The sequence below is a fragment of the Lonchura striata genome, chromosome 23 (assembly GCF_050655825.1).
Source record: "Lonchura striata isolate lonStrDom1 chromosome 23, ASM5065582v1, whole genome shotgun sequence".
Taxonomy (NCBI): domain Eukaryota; kingdom Metazoa; phylum Chordata; class Aves; order Passeriformes; family Estrildidae; genus Lonchura; species Lonchura striata.
Genome location: NC_140725.1, coordinates 6,283,854 through 6,305,951, shown reverse-complemented (window position 1 = coordinate 6,305,951; position 22,098 = coordinate 6,283,854). Strand labels below are relative to the sequence as shown.

Below are 22,098 nucleotides of genomic sequence, written 5' to 3'. Positions count from 1 at the left end.
CACTCCAAGCTGGGCTGGAGATGGGGGTTTGGGCTCCTGTGGCTTAATCCAAGGCCATTAAACACCCCCTGGATTCAATTCAGCTGATGAAATACTCAGCTGTCCATCAGACTAGGAAAGCAGCAATGGGAGCAGGAGCCCAGCAGAGAATTTGGCACACGCCACCAGCACGCTGCTGGGAGCTGGGACTGGCCCTGCTGCACTGGCTCCTTGGATTCACATCAGCTGATGAAATACTCAGCTGTCCATCAGACTAGGAAAGCAGCAATGGGCAGGAGCCCAGCACAGAATTTGGCCCGTGCAGCCTGTGTGGCACACGCCAGCAGCACAGGGCAGCACGCTGCTGGGAGCTGCTGCAACTGGCTCTGCACAGCACGTGGCTTTATCAGCTCGGATCTGTGACCCAAACCCACAGCAAACACAGCTGCACTGCTGTGCATCCAGCTACTCCCCTCTGGAAGGAAAGCACCCAGGGCTTGCCCAGGAGGTAATCCAGGCTAACAGTGTATCCCTTGTGCAGGCCATGGGACCCTGCTCCCTGAAAACTACCACTACAAGAGACCATATTCTCCCTCTCCCTCTGGAGTGACTCAATTAACAGCCCTCAAAATGGTACAGGGTCATGGATAACAGCATACTCTGGGATTTGATCCAAATGCCAATAATGTGCTCAAAAAAGTTGGGTTTTCCATATTGGACCTGTATTATTGCTCTTGTATGACCACGTAGTAAACTCCCCTGAGTTACACTGTGGAAAGCAAGACAGTGTCACAGGCAACTCTAACCCTAATGTTCATTCTTATACCTCAATAACGTTCTCTTTGTGTAATCTGAACACAAGCTGAGAAGTATATACCATCAACCACATGTGCTGAACCTCCCAAATGATCCATGAATCACCATCCTCTGCTCCTCAATGTTTGCCTTTACTCATAGTATGCACAAGGATACAACAGGAAACACAAACTGGGAACTTTTGGACCTAAAGTCCTTCCTCTAACACTTGTCAGTTCCCACATGTTTAGGATTTGTAGCAGGATTTTTTAAGAATTTCAATATTCATCTGAATAGTTATGTAGTAATGATATTTCTAGAATTCATATTTATGAAATTGCATACAAAGAATTAGGCAATGGTGTAAAAAAAGAAAATAAATCCCACAACAACGCTGCATGCGGTTTCTAGGATTTGTAAATAAGTTTATCCAGTTAGGCAGCAGGTTTTGCAGGATGAAATTTCTCACAACTTCTGCAACACCACAGTACGTGGATTAAAACAGCAATGATTAAATCAATTACAATGGAAAGTTACACCTTACACACTCTTAGCTAAGATGAACTGACTTACACTTCGAAATATGTATTGGCAGTAAAAGGTATTCCACACAGGAATCTGACTTTCCTAGTAACTTCCAGCCCTCTTTTTCCAAGAGAAAGGATACACTCCACTTTTCACTAAGTATGCAATCTTTGTATTCCCTGCCTGTTTCCTCCCTGTTTATTTCCTAAGAGCTTTTGCAGAAATTCAATACAACTCAGAGTCTAAGATGAAGTGTATGCCATATTGCTACAGAGGACCCAACCAGCTGCATAGAGATAATGATTTATAAAACATGTTTACTATAGGCATCACAATTGATATTGACTCAACCCTCAAGAAGAATCATGTCTTAAGCAGATAAGACACAGCAGTACTCAGAAGCACCCAACAGCCAGCTGAGAGGCAGCGACACAGAAATGGTTATTAGAAACAGATATTTCCTTACCATCAGGCATTAACAGTTTGTAAACACTACAGCAAACTGATACAACTGATAGTGAGAGCAGGATTACAAGGAGGAGACAAATCTTGTGGTTGATGAAGCATGGTACCAGGAAAAGACAAGAGGAAAGACAATGGGAAACTCCAGAGATACTCACTCTCACTGGATATGGGAAGGTTTGAACCAAGGTTTGTAGATTCACTTTTCTGATCACTGACTTCTGTGCTGCTCACATGACTGCCAGGACAACAGAGGTTCAGGATTAGCATTATGAACTCTTAAATTAACATCCTTGGGCATCATAACCCCCTTTCTGACCAAGGCAAACTAACTCTTCACAAAACCTAGCCCTAGCTCTTTGCTATTTCATGAAGAGATTCTGAGAGAGATCTGCAACTGGAATTAGACATCACACTATCTGGGGTTTGAGTGGTCAGGGTTTGGTAGAAGGGGACTGCAGGGGTGGCTTCTGTGAGAAACACCTCTTGGCATCTCCATTCCATCCCCTCAAGCTGCAGCAGCCAAGGAGCTGCTGCCAGCAGTGGTGTGTGACCCTGCTGTCACAGGCTCTCCTGCCCATGGGCATTGCCTCACTGCTGGATTTGTCCCTGAAAACCAGGGTTGAAACATCCTTGAACTGGGGGTCACTTCTGTACATAAATATTTGCAGGTTACTGGATTATTTTGGATTTGTCCCACATTGTTTCAGTTCCATGTCAATGTTACTTTGCTCTTGTATAGAGTAGGAAGTACATGTAATTTCTGAAAGAAACTGTTTTTTCCTCGATTATTGCCTTCCAGGCTTTCATTTTATTATTGCTAGTTCTGCAAAACAGCTTTTCATGAGGTTTTGAGCCATTTGTGTGCTGTTCTGACATTCTGAAACTGCAGTTTATCAAGGTGAAGGAGCCAAAGGAACTGTTTATTGCTGCTGAGAGGGACTTCCCCCCTTGTAGCTCAGATGTGCACCAAGCATGGTGTCTCTGCCTTCCTCCATGACCCGACTCCATTCAGCATCCCAACAAAAAACAACGGCACAGTTTTGTATTAGATGAGCAAATTAAACTCTCAGGAAGAGCCTAAAGGTGCCTGAGCTGGACTACACAGGGAGCAGGAGGCTGTATGAGAAATAAACCCAAATCTTGAACACCTTCCCCCACCCATCCCTGCTTTCTGGGCTCAACTACACTGATTTTTTCTCCCTCCTCCACCTCCTGCAGTGCAGGGGACAGGGAGAAATAAGTCCAATAAATTATTTTCAACTAATCCATTGGTCAAACTTAAAATCATGTATAGCTTTATCGAAACAGAGCTAAAATATTTAAACAGAATATTTAATCAAGTTATAAATGCAACTTTATCCTTCATCTCTCTTCTGTTTTTAAATACTGGATGTTTAAACTTTTAAAATATAAGGATGTGTACACTTAAATCTTGAGCTCCCTGTGCCCATAGGGAAGGTGTGGTTGTGCAGAAGCAGGGTGACACAGAGGGAGAAGGGAGAGCCCCCCAGCACGTTCAGACCTGCCCATGCTGCCCTCTCTACCTAAGAGAGGGAAAAAACCCTCCCTTGGATCTGATTTCTCTGACCTCAGATGGGCCAGAAAGGGAGCTTGATTAGATCAAAATTCTAATTTTGAGAATATACCACATCCACTCCTACAGAAATGGTATTTCCTCCTTGCTCTTACTGAAGTGGCAGAGACTCCAAAAATGAGTCTTTCCTCATGGTATTGTAAATGCAGGTGAACCCAGTGGGAAGAAATTATGATGTCTGACTCCAGTTCAGAAGGCTGAATGCTTTTTTATTTTAACTATACTATAATATATTAATATACTATTTAAAGAAGATACTAAAACTACATACATACTTTTTCTAACTACCAAATCTAACTCCCTCACAACTCCTGACCCTGTTCTCAAGAGTCCAGCCCCAGGTGGGTTGGATTGGCCATCAGACTCAAACAATCCTCACCAGAATCCAACCAAGCACTCACCCCAGGTAAACAATTCTCCAAACACATTCCACATGGGAAAACAAGGAGCAGAAATAGAAATTGTTTTCTCTTTCTTTATTCTGTGCTCCTCTATGAAAAAAATCCTGAGAGAGAGAAGAATGTGCCTGCCACACTCATAGTATTTGCTGCTAGTCAGAGAAGCAGAATAAATCCTAATATAGCTATTCTCATTTTAAGTAGTAATAATAAGAGTTAATTCCTAAATACAATACCCATCAAAAAACATCTACTGAGGCTAAAAATAGTATCACACAATAGCTTTAAATAGGAGAGGCTACAATTCAAGAGTTTCACTTCTCAAAGCAGTTATCCATAGAGTCTCACTAAGAATAGTAGTACAGATATTATTAAAATATCCTGAGTCTCACCAAATTACATGCATGCTATTTCAGTCTCATTCTGTGAAAGAGGGGTGTGCTGATGCCATTAAGACTCTTTGTGTCCACTTTTAAAAAAGCTTTATACCATAGGGCTAGTTAATTATTTTTTATTGGGAACTTAATCAAAATTACACCAAATCCAAATACAACTATATTTTCCATAGCTCTGTAAAAAATAAATCAAGAGGTGAATTTCTAAAATGAAAGCTTTATAACTGTAAAAGACCATAAAGAACTGTTCCACACTAAAATAAAATTTAAAATCCTGTACCTCAGGCTCTGTTCTCTGGATTCCTGCATCTTGGCTTTTTTCACCTGCAAAGACAAAAATGTTCAGAGCTACAAGTAACACAAGCTGGAGGGTTCACAGTGGTGGCAAAATACACAGCTTTATCCTGCAGTCCAGAACTCACCAGAGTAACCACGGGCTCCTCATCTCAAAACAAGGCTTTTCCTCATTAGAAAAGAAGGGCTAACACTGGATTTTGTATAGCAGAATTGTCATGTTAGTTACATTAGAAACAGCTGCTGAGATATACAGCCACAAAAATGGCTGGTAAGGACAATTTTGTGGAAATTAAATCAAACAGTCGTAAATTTTAAGAAAATCTTATTCTGCACAGATTCAGCACTACAGCCACAAACTTTATTCTTTTTCCCCTCTATTTTAATATTGCATAAAGATAGGAACATGAATGCTTTTTCTGTAATAAATCAGGAGTTTTGACTCCTGACTAAAACCAATACAGCACTTTCCCTCATTTTGTAGGTGCCAGCTGGAACCTGTTCCTGTACAGGGTATTACACCACAGACAGCACTGGCTTGAACACAAATTTGGTTTCTGCAGGCTACAAACATTACTGTGAACCTCTCAGAAGGATGCCAAGGTGAGTTTCTCCTGCAAGAACATGCCATTACTACGTCACTCATTCATTATGATCCATCTAGTCTCATATTCTGTTGCAGAATGACTGACTGGTATCATGTACTTAAAAGAAATTACCAAGAAAATCTTGAGCTGAATATTACAGCAGAATCTGCTTAAAGGACACACCACTGAAAATTAGCTGTACCCTATCTCTCATGCCCTAAAGAATAAAGACAGTTTTCATTATATTAGGATGTATTTAGAGATATTTCCTTTTTTAGTACACGCAATTTTTAAACTCCTCAAATACCTGTAGTACAAACTATATGGTTTTGCTGCTTAGTTTCACATTTTGTGGATATTACTCAGGCCCATCATCTGCAGCTTGTGGCAAGCCAGGTTCTGAATAATTTTACATTAAATGGAAATGTTACGTTTCCATTTAATTTGACTTTGTTCATAAGTCATAAAATTGCATAAATGACATTACAATGTATTTTCTAACTAGTTTAACTGAAGAATATTAAATTCTCACATTAAAAAGGGATCAAAATCTTTTCAATTACAACACACCCAAAGTGCCCTCAAGCACATTATTCTGTTTCTGCGTGCATTTGACAAGGTCTCCAAGATTACAAGGATCACTCCCATTGTAACTTGGCAATTTCTTGTTGGAATTTGTGCCAGGTTTATTTTGGGAACAGAACGTTAATACAAACATTTCTGCTTAGTTCCTGTGCTATTATGTTTTAGATACACAATTTAATTAATCTCATACTGTATTGCTAATGCTCTACCCAAAACTTCCACACTGTGTCAATATCAGTTATTGATAATGCAAACACTATTGCAAATACTTTGCATACATGTAGCAACTTTAACCTTCAGACATGCTTCCCTACCCCAAATCAGTCATTTAAAAATGCCTTCCACTTGTGGAAACCATTAATCACAGGATCTTTTCAAGATCTTAAGCAATATCCAGCATGCTGAATTTGTCCCCAAAACAGTGAATTTAATTTTCTCTACAACAGGCTTGACATAAGTCTGGTTTTCTGAGCATAATAAATAATCATTTTGCATAGAAACATCATAAAGTTCAAGTACATATAACTATTCCTTTATTACCACTGCCTGTACAATTATAGTATATTAAATGTACAACACATTTTACAAACAACAAAAAGCTTTTTGTCCTCTTGATAAATACACTAAGTACAAGCCTTCTTTTCCAGTATTAGTTAAAATAACTGTATACCAAAATTGTGAGATCACTAATTGGTTTTATATTTTCATTTTCAGCCTTTTTTACATGTACTTACTGGTTGCTCGGGTAAGTCTTGTGGCTCTTCCATGGGTATTACTATTTTAATGCTTAAATGATTCAAATCGTGTGTTCCTCAGCAGTCTTCAAGCCCTGTTAAAATAAGGTGTTCATGGCTTTATGTACTTTTTGGGGGCTTATCATGTAGGCTATCAGAGAATATTAATTGTTACATACTCCTCCCATAAAACTCATGTGGCCATCTCCCAAATAAAATACAAAATTCATATATGGAAGATTTCATAAACAAGGGATTTAGCTTTAAGCTTTGAAGATACAGATTTTTCATGCACATGGTACATTTCTACATCATTTACTCGGACCACACTGACCGCAGAAGCTAACACATTAATCAGACACGTGCACCATGATTTCAAAGACACTTTAAATGATCAAGTCTGGTCTACTAGGTCAGTAAACAGCATGATTCAATCTAACCTGTTTTAATTTAGACCATTTATATAACCATCAAAAAAAAAAAAAAAACCAAAAAAAACCAGGACAAAACAAGACTGTACACCTAAATGCATTTACACACAGTGCTGTTCCCCACCAAATTCACAAAGCAAGTTCATTATTTCAACTGCACCTTTCAAAAAGAGAAGTTTGATGAAATCTTACAAAAGAATGTTTATTTTACAAGGATTTAGAAGAGATATTATATACTACATCAAAAAGCTGCTGCCTTCCAGTGGCTTAAAATAACGAAAAAGAAATTTTGCATAATATTTTCACAACCTGATTAACTTTTGCAGTTTGCTGGGCAAAAGAGAAAAGCCTGTGTCATCCTGATTTCCCCCTCTGCCCACCTGATGTGCATGAGCAGTATGATCTGTGTTTTTGTTCTTTGTGCATCTCATTTGTGCACGAGCAGTATGATCTGTGTTTTTGCTCTTTCTGCAACTCATTTTGGAGCCATTTATTAAAACCAACCCCAACCTCTTCAGAGCAGCTTTTCCTGAGCTGCCTCCTCTGCCACATGCCCACGCAGCACAACTTCAGGGGACTGCAGAAATTAGAAGAAATGCTGAAAAACACTTAGGGGGTTGAAGAAGTTAAATCCAGCAATCCTGTGTGCTGAGGTACAACCTATTCCTGCCTCAACAGCCACAAAAGTCTAGCTCTAAGTGTCTGTGGAAATGTGAAAGGGCTATTTTACACACCACTCCTTCCTCTAGGATTTTCTGTTTATCCACCCTGTCTGGAGTATGCAGGCACCTTCAAACCATGGGATTATCTCCACACAAAGTGACTGAACTAGTTTACAGATAAAGAACTTTCTGGCCTCCTGAAAAGGACATCTCTGTGCCCTGCCTGGCTCCTGCCAGACCTACTTACCCGGGTGGCACGTGCCGCCCGCCCGCAGCCCGCCCCACGTGCCAGCCCCAGGGATGCTGCGCAGCCTGGCATCATTTCACATGAACCACCACAACACAAAAGGCTTCTCCCTCATTTGAGGGCAGGTCTTAAGTGCCAGGGTGTATTGTATGTGCCAGGATAACATTTCATTGAGGGTTTGAGGGTTTTGCAAGGCTGCCACCCCTAATCAAAGCTACTTACCCTTATTGCCTGAACTCTAAGTCAATTGAATTCACAATTAGTCTTTTCCATAATTCAGGTTCTTTGGAAACAACCCTTTTCACAACAAACATGTCTACAATACAAAGCACTACTGTCACCTTTACAGTTGTTCCTCCACCAGTTTCAATCAGTTTCATTTTAAATATAAATCTTACTTATTTTTTGTAGAAATAACAGAGAAATTAGGACTGAAGAGAAACTCTGCCACTCAGATATTATACAAAGGAGTACAAAATACAGCGGCCAAGAGCAGGAAGATTTTAAATCCATACCAAGAGGTCCTGTCCCTTGTCCTACCCTTGTTATTTAACATTGTTTTGCTGTGTAATTTCATAGAAGAATCCCAAACAGAACTCTTCGTATGGAAAAATATTTTACAATCCACTGATCCGTACAGCAGTAACTTCCCATGCCATGCTTTGCTTAAAAGCTGTGAGTAGGGTTTAATTTTGTGTGGGAGTCCAGGGCATCCCTCTGGCTGCCCTGGCAGGTCTGGGACCCTGGCAGGGGTCAGGAACCCCCCTGGACAGAGCCCCAGAGACACTGTCTGTGATCTCTGTCCATGGAAAAGAGTTTTCAATCTTACAAGGGTGAATTACCAGCTCTGAGTGTTTGATATCAGTAATAATTAAGTGTGGCACGGGTGCAAAAGTAAAATTTTTGGGATTCTAGATGAGGGGTCCAAAGGGGACAAGATGGAGGAAATTGGGTGTGCCTTGTCCTTTTTCTCCTTCTTCATGCCCTCCATGTCTCACTGTGGTGTTGGCATTTTTCTGTTGGTTCAGGCTGGGGACACACTGTCCAACGTAGGTGACAGATATTGGCACGTTCTTGTAAATCCAGCCCAGGGAGTTTGTGGTATTTAATGTTTGTAACATCCCACTGAGGGCAGAGCCCCACACGCTGCCCTGCAGGACAGAGCTGGGCAGGGCAGCAGAACATGTGAGAGATAAACAGAATAAACAACCTGGAAACCAGCACAGACCAATTATGGCTTCTTCTTTGGCAGCAGGACAGAAAGACAGAGACTTTCTACAATCTCGGGATCATCAATACCTCAGATTCCAACAATTTTGGTTTTCAGGATTTAAATAATTACAAAGACAAAAAGATTCTCAGAGTCCCACTGGAATATCTTATATGTGTGAAGAAAACACTCTTTCCAAATAAGCTGGGCACCTTGTAGCACCTGGAAGCAAACTGGACCAAAATGACTGGACCAAAGCAAACAAACAGAAAGTGCCTGCCTTAGCAGCAGGCAAAACTTGACCTCTGGTGGTTTCATGCCTTCTCCCAGGGAAGTGAGAATTCCAAGTGAGAACTTGGCCTAGGGTGGCTTCATGCCTTCCCTGGACCTCCAGAAAGAGCAGCAGGGGCAGAGGACATCTCACACTCGAGGTGTGCTGTGGTTCCTCAGACCAAGCAGCTGGGTGAAATGGAGGCACTGAGCTCCACGTCTGAGGGCATCCTCCCCCAGCCAAGGGCAGCAGCAGCTTCCAGTGTGTGGGAAAAGGGAGAGCTCCTGCCTCTCCCAACCTCCTGCACCCCACTCCTGCCTGCCAGACACTCCCTCCCTCCTGGCCACCACAGGCCTTCCACAGCAGTCTGGATGTAGGATGTGCCAAGGGAAAAGAAAGAAAAGAAAAACCAGAGAGACACAAGCAGAGTCTTTCCGTTAAGCTGATGCCAGGAAGATCAGCTCTGGCCCTGCACAGCCCTGTTCCAGGGGAGCCAGCAGGATGAGGGTCAGGAAAAACACACAAGCAGAGCAGCAGGATGTGTCCCTTTTCAGCCACAGCCATGATAAATGAAAGCATAATTTTATCATCTGCTTGATGCTCCACTTTGATGAAGCAAAGACATGACAGTGATAAACACACAACGGCCTTTTCACCTGTGTCACCCACCCCGCCACCAGGCTCTCACGCAGAGCTGGCACACGTCTTCTTGTGGCTGGGAACACCAAGTCCCTGGATCATGGCATGGCAGGAACCTTTCCCAGCCTCTCTCCTCCTGCACTGAGAGGCTGAGTGAAGCTGCTGGCAGCTCCAAGGCTGAAGCCACCAGCAGGATCCAGGGAGCAGCTGCTCCTGCCCCACTCATATCCCTACCAGCCCTGTCCACCCCAGCGAAGCCCCAGCTGCCCTCCAGCCAGCCCCTGGTGGGTACCTGCCCCAGGGCACCCCCCAGGTGCTGTTGGACACCTCCTCGCCCAGTATGAGAGGTCTGAACCACCCAGAGCTTGGTCTTCCCAAAAATCAAACCCAGCATCTTGCACTTGCTCAGCCTGAGCTGCTTCAGAGGAACACACTGAGCCAGCAGCTCACCAGCGACAAAGATGATATTTAAAAACTGAAAATACGCAATTGATTTTTTTTTGTTGGGTTTTTTGGGGGATTTTTTTTTGTTTTGTTTTTGTTTTGGCTATTTTTTTTGCATGTCAAATCTCAAAATTAGATTTTAACTTGTATAAGACTCAAGTTAACTGCACTTCAGGTTTTACACATTACTACAGAACATTTTTAAACGCTATATGAATACAACACTAGAGGTATCAAAGATTCAGGAGGTGAGAATGCTCCTGTGGGCCACTGGATTTGTGAATGAGAAAAACAGTAGAAAATGGAAGCAAGTGTGCAAGAAGCCATTAAATGAGCTGCTGCAATGAAAGAAATATTCAGAAAAATTAGTCCATTGTTCTGCTTCTGGAAACCAGCAAAGTACCACACTGCTTTCCTTTTTGGGACGATTTTTGTTAATTACCTGATGAAAACTATTCTGTAATATGTGAATTAAATACCAGGTTTTATTTGATCTAGACTTGTTTTGAATAAGCATCCTGTTTAATTCCAACTTGCATGGAGCACCAACAATGCAAAATATTAAGAATTGGGTTTGTGTGTCATTTTATTTTGTTTGCTCAATTTAAGGAGCCACATTATCTAAACTTCAAACCAGGAGGCATCAGAGCAGAGGTATGGGCTGCAGAATCTCTCTCAGCAGCTGCCTTCTGCTCTGCATATCTTGATGCTAATAATTCATCATTAAAAGTCCTGGCAAGTGATCTCCAGTTTCTTGCACTAAATCCTATTTTAAAAATTCTAAAATACAAAGCCCAGCTTGGTCAGACTTTCTTAAACTAGATACTCTGGATAGAATTTCTGAAAGCTGCCTGCTATGAGCAGCACCTGGATAGACAGCTATTTACTTTGAGATTGTGCTTTTCAAGTCCATCTGCCTTGGCTTTGAATATAAAGTTTCATGCAAGAAACAGTTCTCCCAAGCTGCAAATAATTAAAGTCAGGATACTGTGATAAAACCAACATGCAGTAATTATACTGATTAGGAAAAAAAGCTAATTGACTATGGTTTTATATTACTTTAAAACAGTATTTCCCTAAGAACAAAGTTTTGACTGGGGTAATGAAATTACATCTATTAAAGAGAGTTGGAATAAAATCATAGGATCATTTACTTTGGAAAAGACCTTCAAGACCATGAGGTCCAACCAACAGCCAGCACTGCCAAGGCCACACTAACCCATGACCCAAGTGCCTTGTCTTTTAAATCCCTCAAGGGATGGTGACTCCACCTCTGCCCTGGGCAGCGTGTGCCAGGGCTGGACAACCCTTTCAGGGAAGAAATTTTCCCAAATATCCAATCTAAACCTTCCCTGGCACAGCTTGAGGCCATTTTCTCTTGTCCTGTCCCTTATCCTCTGGCTCCATCCTCCTGTCAGGGAGTTTTGGAGAGCAAAAAGATCCTCCCAAGTCTCCTCTTCTCCAGGCTGAGCCACACCAGCTTCTCCAGCTGCTCCTCATCAGACTTGTGCTTTAGCCCCTTCCCCAGCTCTGTTCCCTTCCCTGGACATGCTCCAGCCCTTCAGTATCTGTACTGTAGTGAGGGGCCCAAAACTGAACCCAAGAGGGGGACAATCACTTCCCTATTCCTGCTTGACACACCATTTTTCACAGAGGCCAGGATGCCCTTGGCATTTTTGGCCACCTACACACATGCTGGTTCATGTTCAGCAGCTGTCAACCAGCACCCCCTGGTCCTTTCCTGATGGGCTCCCTTCCTCCCAGCCCGAAGTGTTCCATGGGATTGTTGTGCTTAGGATGCACTCCATTCCCTTGTCCAGAACATTGATAAAGATATTAAGCAGGACTGGTCCCAGTCCTGAACCCTGGGGAACTGCACCAGTGCCCAGCCCTATAGGGATGCAGCTCCATTCCCCTTCACTCTCTGGGCCCAGCCATACAGAAGTTTTAAACCCAGCAGAAAATACACCTGCCCAAGCCCTGAGCAGCCAGTTTTTCCAGGAGAAATGGAGTCAAAGGGTTTATACTGAGGTTCAGGTAGACACATCCACAGCCCTTCCCTTATCCATGATGCAAGTAACCTTACAGAAGATCAGGATGGTCAGGCAGGATCTACCTGTCCTAAACACATGCTGGCTGGGACTGACCCCTGATTGTCCTGTATGTGCCACATGGTGCCATGGGAGATGGTCTGTTCTCCAGCCTTCCACTCCACTGAGGGCAGGCTGCAGCCCCCAGATCCATTTTCTGACCCTCCTAGATGGGCATTACATTTGAAAGCATCCAGTCAAGTGGGACCTTCCTGGTTAGCCAGGAAGGCTGGGAAATGGTGGAAAGTTGCTCAGTGAGCACATCTGCCAGCTCCTTCAGTGCCCTTGACTGGATCTTATTTGGCCACAGAGACTTGTCTAAGTGGTGCAGGATGTATTTATAGAAACGTTTTTTACTGTCTTTGACAGCAATGGCTGTAATGTTTGGTACAAGTTTTTTGTACAAGTCACCTATGCAGTTATTTTCACTCCTCAGTTATTCAAGGACCACCACCTTACAATGAATAGCAACAAAAACACATGAATTAGGCAGCAGAATAGTATAGTGTTCCCATATTTTCTACTGGGGTATCTCATGACAATGTGCCCCATGCTGCTGCATTACACACACACAGCATCAGAGCATGCAGCCAAAACAATCCAAGACATCCCTCAAGGGGAGCAGAGCTTTTCCTTACAATGTTTTCACTCTTTGGCACTCACCACATGACAGCTTCTGACAGAGAAGCAGAACTTGGCAAAGTGCAGCACGGCAGATCTACCCCTCTTTCTTTTTTCAGATTTAATTAAAACAGCCAAATAAAAACCAAAGCAGAAGAGAACATATTGACATTACTGTGCACTGCACAATGCAGCAAAGCTCACAGCAAACACTGATACTCCACTATTGGCTTTTCTCATCCTCCATACACACCCACATGCCCCTAGGTACAACACACATAGGTATCTGCAAAATACTGTGACAACCAGACAAATAAATCTTTGGGCTGAGTGCTGCTGGATGATTCCCTGCTCTCTCTCCATGCTCTTTCTTCCCTTCTTTATCAGCCAGGAAATTTCAGAATTAACAATGTAAAAGTTACAAGGAATGCATTTTGTATGCCTCATTTATGAAGGTACGGATGGTCATGACAAGCCTGCAAATGCTGTCCTGTAGGACCAAAAAATCATGGTTTGATTAAAATCTCATAACCTTAAAATTGGAAAAAAAAAAAAAAAAAAAAAAGTGCCGTGAGAAATAAAATAAGAAATAAACACAGTGAGAAAATAACTGAAATCAAACATGGAAATACAAATCTAGTTTTCTCCTAAGCAATGCCTGTTCCACTGACAGGAAGTTCCCCCTGATTTTTAGATCCTTGAAGGGCTATCAGTGTTCTGAGTGGCTGCAGCTCACTCTGCCTGAATGATGACACATGCTTGTTTTCCCAGTTCTTATGCAATGCTTTTTCAATTTGATTTTGAAACATAGCAGGGAAAATTTTAATGGGGAAAAAGAACTGTTTTCACAAAAGGAAGATTTGGAAAGAACAACTTCATCCTCAAGAAAAACAACTCCCACTGAGCCCAGAAATCATGTGGCAACTCCTGCTAGACAGAGCCAACATGCATCATTCACAGGGCAGGAGAACACAGAACTGCTGCTACCTTTCAGTGACAAAACCAAAGCACAGTGTTTTACAGAAATATCAGCCAAGTAGAAGAATTTATTTCCTCTTCCCTTCCTGAGGATACAACTTGTAGTGACACCAAACAGATTTTCCCCTGAAGACCACACAGAGTGTGGTACCTGAAATCTCACAGGCCATAAAATGCTGTTTGACTTCCATGGTATTAAAAACAAACTTCCTAAAACCAGGACACACTGCCTTTATTTCCTAAAAGCCATTTCAGACATATCCTAATAGATTAGGACATTTCCTAAACAAAAGACTGAACATTTTAAACTTCGCTCAGACAGCAAATCTACATCACATTAACAACAAAAAGGTATTATTGACATTATGCAGTTCTAAATTCCATTTTCAATAAAAGATTTTACTCATAGAGATCAAAAAGTCACATAGACTAGAGGCTAGCTATGTGACTTTTTGATATGTATGCACCTATACTTCTATTAGAGAAAATCGTGCAGTACTCAACTGTACTCAGTTCAAGGTCCCAGGAGAAGTGAAGATGACACGTAACTGTTGGAACCCAGAGCTTCCCTCTGGCTGCCCTGGCAGGTCTGGGACCCTGGCAGGGGTCAGGAACCCCCCTGGACAGAGCCCCCAGAGACACTGGCTGTGATCTCTGTCCATGGAAAAGAGTTTTCAATCTTACAGGATGAATTACAAGCTCTGAGTGTTTGATATCAGTAATAATTAAATGTAGCATGCATGCTAAAGTAAAATGTTAGGATTCTAGATAAGGGGTCCAAAGGGGACAAGATGGAGGAAATTGGGTGTGCCTTGTCCTTTTTCTCCTTCTTCATGCCCTCCATGTTTCACTGTGGTGTTGGCATTTTTCTGTTGGTTCAGGCTGGGGACACACTGTCCAACGGAGGTGACAGATATTGGCACGTTCTTGTAAATGCAGCCCAGGGAGTTTCTGGTATTTAATGTTTGTAACATCCCACTGAGGACAGAGCCCCACACGCTGCCCTGCAGGACAGAGCTGGGCAGGGCAGCAGAACATGTGAGAGATAAACAGAATAAACAACCTGGAAACCAGCACAGACCAATTATGGCTTCTGCTTTGGCAGTGGGGCTGACAGAGACTTTCTACAATCTCAGGATCCTCAATAGCACAGATTCCGACAGTAACAAAATAAACAGCTTACAGTTTGTTCAGAAGGCTGATCTGATCTGTACAGTGCTATGTAGGGCCTGAAGAGGCAATGTTTGATCATCAAGGACAGCTTCCCCAAGCACAAAAGCCCAGTCCAGCCCAATTGGCAAGAAAATGAGCAAATGCAGGGGGAGGACAGTTTGGCTGGACAGACAACTTCTGACAAAGCTCAAAAAGGAAGAATGTGGGAGGTCAAGCAAAGACCAGGTACCTGTGAGGACTTCACCAAAACTGCTGAAAGTGGCTTCTTTAGGAGGAAATGAACAAGATCATGAAGATATCTTCATTGCTATAAATATATTCTCTTCAGACCTTGGCAGTGGGATGTTACAGACATTAAATACCACAAACTCCCTGGGCTGGATTTACAAGAACGTGCCAATATCTGTCACCTACGTTGGACAGTGTGTCCCCAGCCTGAACCAACAGAAAAATGCCAACACCACAGTGAGACATGGAGGGCATGAAGAAGGAGAAAAAGGACAAAGCACACCCAATTTCCTCCATCTTGTCCCCTTTGGACCCCTTATCTAGAATCCTAACATTTTACTTTAGCATGCATGCTACATTTAATTATTACTTATATCAAACACTCAGAGCTTGTAATTCATCCTGTGAGATTGAAAACTCTTTTCCATGGACAGAGATCACAGCCAGTGTCTCTGGGGGCTCTGTCCAGGGGGGTTCCTGACCCCTGCCAGGGTCCCAGACCTGCCAGGGCAGCCAGAGGGATGCCCTGGACTCCCACAAGAATGAATTTCTAACTGGATAACAAACAAATCCCAGTAAAACCAGTGTTGCATGTCCTGGAGTGCCTGATGACCACAGAACATCTCAAGCACAAGATGAATGCAGGCAGATGAAGGACCTGGTCACTGCTTTACTGACAGATCTGTAATAAGTTGACCTGTAGCCACTGATAAGATTGTGCACTTTCATTTCAGCTGAAATTAAATTTCAGCAGCTGAGAGGTGTCACATCATGCAAATTCCTGCACTAGTAATCAAAGCATGTTTAACCTGACACTCTGTTAAGTTACAGCCAGTTTGATTTAACAGCTGGGACAGGTGAGAAGCAGGGCACAACTCATTTCCACAGCTCTTGGGGCCTGGCAGCTCTGTCACCTGTGACCATGGGCCTGTCCCCAGGGGGCTCTGGAAGAGTGAGGAACAGACTGAAGTGTGGGCAGAACCAGAGGCTGACACACACCTTTGGGCTGAACCACAGCCCAGGGGATTTGTGTCTTCTTGCTTGCCATATGTACCAGGTAACCTTTGTGAAAGAAGAGCCCACAGCACCTTCTGCTGCCTTTTAGCTCTGAAATCTGTCAGGATCAAGACCTTACCCAAAGGGCTGTCATCTCTGATTTACGTCTAGTCCACTTTTTACTTCCCTCACTGGAAAAAGAAGCTGCATGACATAACACTGGACTCTGCCAGTAATTCAGTGAAAACTATGCTTTCAGTAAAGACCTGTTATATTTGGGTTTTTTACAACTGCAGCCACAAAAAAAAATAATTTCATTCATTAGAGAGAGATGACAACTTGGTGCTGTTTTTCATTCAGCATAAAGTTAAATGCTTTAGGTGCTGGACAGCTATCATACACATTAATAATTCACAGAATTACTGTAACTACTTTTGCTATCTTGTAAAATGCCACCCACAGTGATACCATTGACTCATGGGGACTTTCTGGCTTTCCTCAGGTCAGTCAAGAATGAATATTTTGTACCTTCTTTTATTTTTTAAACCAGAATAATTAATTTTTGCTCATATCCAGAAACATTAACATAGCAGGACACTTGGCATGTGAGCTAACTACTGGATAGAGGCGGGGGGGGGGAAACAATAAGAATTAAATCTCATGTGTCTTTGTGTCTTTCAGAATACCAGTCAAGCTAAAAAGAATAGAGTGTCCCTGTTAACTCTGAATCACATCTTCTATAAAGGCCAGCTCTCCTTCCCATACCCGAAAAGTTCTGGATGGGCAGGAAATGGGGATTTAAAGTACACAGGAATAATCAAGGCAACAGCTTCTGAAATTTCAGGAGCTGTTATAAAGGCAGGGAACAAAGCACCAGATATATCCTGCAAACAGGACCTGACTTGCATGTGAACTTTCAAAGTCCTGAACCAACAGTGCTGTTTTCTGGGACAGTATTTTCCCCAACAGGCATATAACAACTGTGCCTTTACTAAAAGAGCAGCATGAGGAAATCTGAAGTACAGAAACCCAGTATCACTGTTTTTCTACCCAAAACACCTCCATGTGGTTTTGAAAACAGCTGCCATACTCTTTTCTGTTCTGAATAATTAATAATCACCTGGTCCTGAATATTCATTTTTCTACCCTGATCATCTTAAGTCCATAATATTTAAGGAAGAATTTTTTTAAGCTCTCTCAGAAAGAACAAGACAAAAAAGTGTCACAGGAAAGACACTAGTATGAGACTGACTTGTAAAATCCCAGAAATGGAATTACACATACTAGTTCATTCTGTATAGAAATAGGAGTCATCACCCAAGGTTTAAAGCTGCCACACACTTTATGTGATGTTCCAGCTGGTGACTCTCAGGGAAACAGCACTGTCAGTATTCAAACACAACGAAAAAACATTTCAAGACACAGCAGGAAGTTCCTGGAATGCAAGAATAGTGCCCTGGTCACGTCTTAACTCAGGAGAGACCCACCTGCTGCAGAATTGAACTGTTTCATCACCTCTGAAATTAGGCTAGACATACCCTTAACCCCAAATAAAAGTCTATTTAAGAGATGGAAAGAGTCCCCATGACAATATTGTATCCTTTTTCTAAATACAAAGTTTTTGTTTTTTTAGTTAGCTTGTTCAGTTATAGGACTGATGGGTGACAACCTGGAAAAGACAGGGCAGTGACTGGTGTGAATCACAGCGACACCATACCCTGAAGAGGCTGCTGTGCCCTGCTGTGTCACAGCACTCCCCTAAACATCACGTTGGGTATCAGGAGGAGATCCCAGCCCTTGCAACATCACCTTCACTGGGGCTCTGGAGGCAGCTGCAAGAAGAAAGAAAGGATTTGAAGTTACTCCCTCAGGTACTGGAGTGCCTCCAGTCATGGCATCTGCACAAACTATCCCAGAATCACTGCTAGAGAGGGGCCACCAGAGAATACTGCTGAAGAGATGCTGGCTTGCAGCCCTTTAACCAGTTAAAGGAAAAAATTCTAGACAAATCAGGATGAAATAAAGAAAATAAATTAAGGGTACAACAAAGCAAGAAAAAGCTGAAAAATACCATCCTCAATGTATAACCAACCAGTGAGTGATGCTGGTCATGGTATAGGGGCAAAAACCACCCCCAAGTTTCTGTAAGAAGACCCTGTCTGGGGATGGGTGGTCTGTAGACACTGCTTGGTGCAAGAACATACATAAAATACCAGTTGTTAAGTCCTGACATAATTCCACTTCAGGCTCAAAAGTTTCCACACCTCTCCATCCTGGCAGCTCCTCTTCCAATCACAGGGTTTCGCAGACCCAGTAAAAAGTTTTATTAAACATCCATTTTCTAAGAGTAGATTTCAGGGGAAAAGAGCAGAGACTTGCCAAGAGAGGAAAAAAATAACCCTATTTCTGCTAATTGAGAGTACAGGCATGGGGCTACTCACATCCCAATTATATACTATCTGCTTTATGCCTTGTGTACCTTGTGTATAGCATTGCTTGCACACAGGCACACACTACTTGCCTGACTTTTAGTTCAATCAAAGTATTTCAGTATATTTTACCTAGTTTTATGTTTAGCCATCTATAACCACCTTTTGGTACACAGAAGATAGGAAACGGTACATTAATCTTCTGTAGAGAGCTCCAACTCATTCATACAGCACATGGAAACCCATTTATAGTGTCTTTTGAACATATTCAACTCAAAATTCATTCGATATCTGGAGATTTCCAGGGAAAAGTTTTGAGAAGTTACAAATACTTCCTAAGTCACCAATTACTTGTGAATTCCTACAGCTATTGCATACATCTGTGACAGTTTTTAGAACAAATTATTTGAAAAGCAACAATTTTTCAATCAGATGTGCTGCACAACCCAACAATACACAGTTCTCCAAGTGCTACAAGTACTGCTGAGGGAAGAGCTGAGAGGGAGACAAAAGTTGCAGGCAAACACTGCAGGAATTGCAGTGTTGGAAACTTCAGGACCTCAAGCTCAGCACCGTTTCAAACAGAGCAGGGACAGTGTACCAGCAGATCACTGCTTGTGTGGCAAAAGCTGGATGGCAGAACACCACAAGTAAGAGAGATCACACCATCAGGTGAGAAGGAAAATCCCTCAAACACAGTAGGTTCAGCCCAATGAGCCTCTAGGTTTGCAGGCTGAGAAAACTACTATGTTCATGCATTTTTAAAAGTAACTTATTATGAAACCACTTACTTGAGGCACACGAATTGTGATTCTCAACTACACATACGTTATTCAGCTTTCAGAGTTTAAGATAATCCACAACAGATAAAACTGAAGGAAACCAAACAAGTGGCAGATAAAACTTTCGCGATTATCATTATTTTAATCAGTATGTTGACTGTCAGTTACCAGCTGGAGGTTACTGCACTACAGATTAAGTGTATCACAGAAGCAGAGCTTGCTCCATGCTGAAAGCAAACCCCACCATGCCTCTTTGTTCGATGCTCCATCAGAAGGACTACAGCTATGTTCCACCAAGGACAAGCTCTAATCTGGAAACCATTCAGCCACAGCACGCAGCCCAGCAACCAAACTAACAAGGCATTCTGCGCTGGACCTGGCTGTACATAAGGCTCCAGCAACTCTGCACAGCATTCCCAGAACCAGGAACACCCAGCAGAGCCCATCTGGTCCAACCTCGCTTGTGAGGCCCAAATCCAGCCCAAACATCCTACTAGAGTGCACAAGCTGCACCACAGGCAGCTAAACCCACCCGAGAGCGATGCAGCTGTGCTGAACCGTGCCCTGGGGAACCCGCGCAGCCTGCGCCCGGTCCCGGGAGCCGCGGTCCCTGCCGAGCATCCACCGAGCCCGGGGCAGGCGGCGGGGCCGGCTCTGCAGCCCTCTGGCCGCTCCTCAGAGCCCGGCCGAGCCCCGGGAGCCGGGCAGTGCCCCCTGCCCCTCCTGCCTTTCCCCCGGCTCTTCCGCGCACCGGCAGCGCCGAAGAAGCCGAGAGCGCCGGGCAGCGGCCGGACGGGTCCGGTGCTGCCGCGGCCCCTCGGGCCCGCGCTGCGGCGGAGGCAGGGCGGCAGCACACGCTGAGCACACGCGGCGGCCCCGCCGCCCCGGCCCGCCGGGGGCGGCCCGAGCCTGTGAGCAGCACCGGGGGCCGCGGGGCTGCGCAGGGCCCGAGCAGGTTCTTACCGAGAGGCGGCTCCGGAGCCGGGCCCGGGGCCCGCAGCGGACATGGCAGCGGCGCCCGCGCTCCCCGCCCGCCGCCGGAACAGAGCGCGGCGCCGGCAGTGGCGTCAGCGCCCGCCCGGCCGGGCGGGGCCGCGCCGCTGAGGGGCCTGAGGGGCCCGGGCCGGTGCCCGGGGCCGCCGCTGAGGGGCCTGAGGGGCCCGGGCCGGTGCCCGTGCCGGCCGCCGCCGCTGAGGGGCCTGAGGGGCCCGGGCCGCTGCCGGTGCCCGTGCCGGCCGCCGCTGAGGGGCCCGGGCCGCTGCCCGTGCCGGCCGCCGCTGAGGGGCCTGAGGGGCCGGGCCGGTGCCGGTGCCGGCCGCCGCTGAGGGGCCTGAGGGGCCCGGGCCGGTGCCCGGGGCCGCGCCGCTGAGGGGCCTGAGGGGCCCGGGCCGGTGCCGGTGCCCGTGCCGGCCGCTGAGGGGCCTGAGGGGCCCGGGCCGGTGCCGGTGCCCGGGGCCGCCGCTGAGGGGCCTGAGGGGCCCGGGCCGCTGCCCGTGCCGGCCGCTGAGGGGCCTGAGGGGCCCGGGCCGCTGCCCGGGGCCGCCGCCGCTGCCCGGGGCCGCCGCCGCTGCCCGGGGCCGCCGCCGCGGGCCTCTGCGCTGTGGCGGCCCCGGGTCGCGCTCGCTCACTGTCCCAAGGGTATTTAAATAGAGAAGGGCCCGGCCGGGTGCACCAAAGCCGCTCCATCACCGCCCTAAGCCGGGCAGGGGGAGAGCAAACAGAACGAAAGGCTGGCGGGGCGAGAGCAGGGCGGGAGAAATCTCTCACCCAGCACCCCTACGGCACACATGGCCCGGCGGGAGGAATCCGTTTAATTTATTTTGAGAGAAATCACAGTAGGGTAACGAGAAATAAACCCACATCTTAATCCGCCACCGCTCCGGGGTGTCGGACTCGGCTGTATTCGCGATTCTCGCCCTCCTCCCCCAGCGCTGAGGAGCAGGGCATCCATCACACGCTCTCTCCCTCCCTCAAGGGTCGGGCTGCTCAGAGTTTTCCCCGCTCCAGCGTGGGGTATTTCCCACGGCGTCAGTCTTCCAGGGACAGGCAGCTGCGGTTCGGGTCCCCCATGGAGTCACAGCAAACCTCCTCCCTGCGCGGGTCCGCAGGTCCTGCCCGGCCCCTGTCCCAGCACGGGCTGCCCACGCTGCTCGGGCATCGCCCTGCTCCGGCCGGGGGCTGCACCCGCTGCCCTCCGTGGGCTGCACATTCCCCACCGACGCTAGGCTCTGCAGGGCTGTTTCTCACATATTCTCCATTCTCTTTGGCTGCACATTGCTCCTGTGCAAAAAACTGTTTCTCCTTTTTTATTATGTTATCCTAAAGGTGCTGCCGCCATCACTGATGGGCTCGGGTCTGCCCTGGAGCCGAATGGTTTTGGCTTCATTGGGCACGGGGATAGCTTCTGACAGCTTGCCACTGAAACCACCCCTGCAGTCCTCCACACTCCTCCACTAGCACAGCCTGGCCCTGCAAACCCAATGCATTAAAATGGTTTGTCACATCGCAGCCACACAATTGGTCTGTATAAATTTCCCATATGCAGG

The 22,098-nt window shown here is 45.2% G+C and overlaps 1 protein-coding gene across 11 annotated transcripts in view; it reads right to left on the bottom strand.

The window, feature by feature from the left end:
- The window catches only part of EYA3 (EYA transcriptional coactivator and phosphatase 3), a 45,477-nt gene extending 24,881 nt beyond the window's left edge, over positions 1-20,596 (bottom strand). For 3 of the 11 annotated variants that reach the window (XM_085559851.1, XM_085559854.1, XM_085559859.1), the window contains exons 1-5: positions 20,516-20,596; positions 18,059-18,173; positions 6,352-6,446; positions 4,432-4,475; positions 1,920-1,999 (exon numbers count right to left, since the gene is read on the bottom strand). In XM_085559851.1, coding sequence (XP_085415977.1) covers positions 1,920-1,999; positions 4,432-4,475; positions 6,352-6,384 — 157 coding nt within the window. In that variant the 5' untranslated portion in view covers positions 6,385-6,446; positions 18,059-18,173; positions 20,516-20,596. Of the gene's footprint in view, positions 1-1,919; positions 2,000-4,431; positions 4,476-6,351; positions 6,447-18,010; positions 18,174-20,515 lie in introns of those variants that run through there. The other 8 variants (XM_085559852.1, XM_085559855.1, XM_085559860.1 and 5 more) reach the window with 4 other exon arrangements.
- Positions 20,597-22,098: the final 1,502 nt, after the last annotated feature.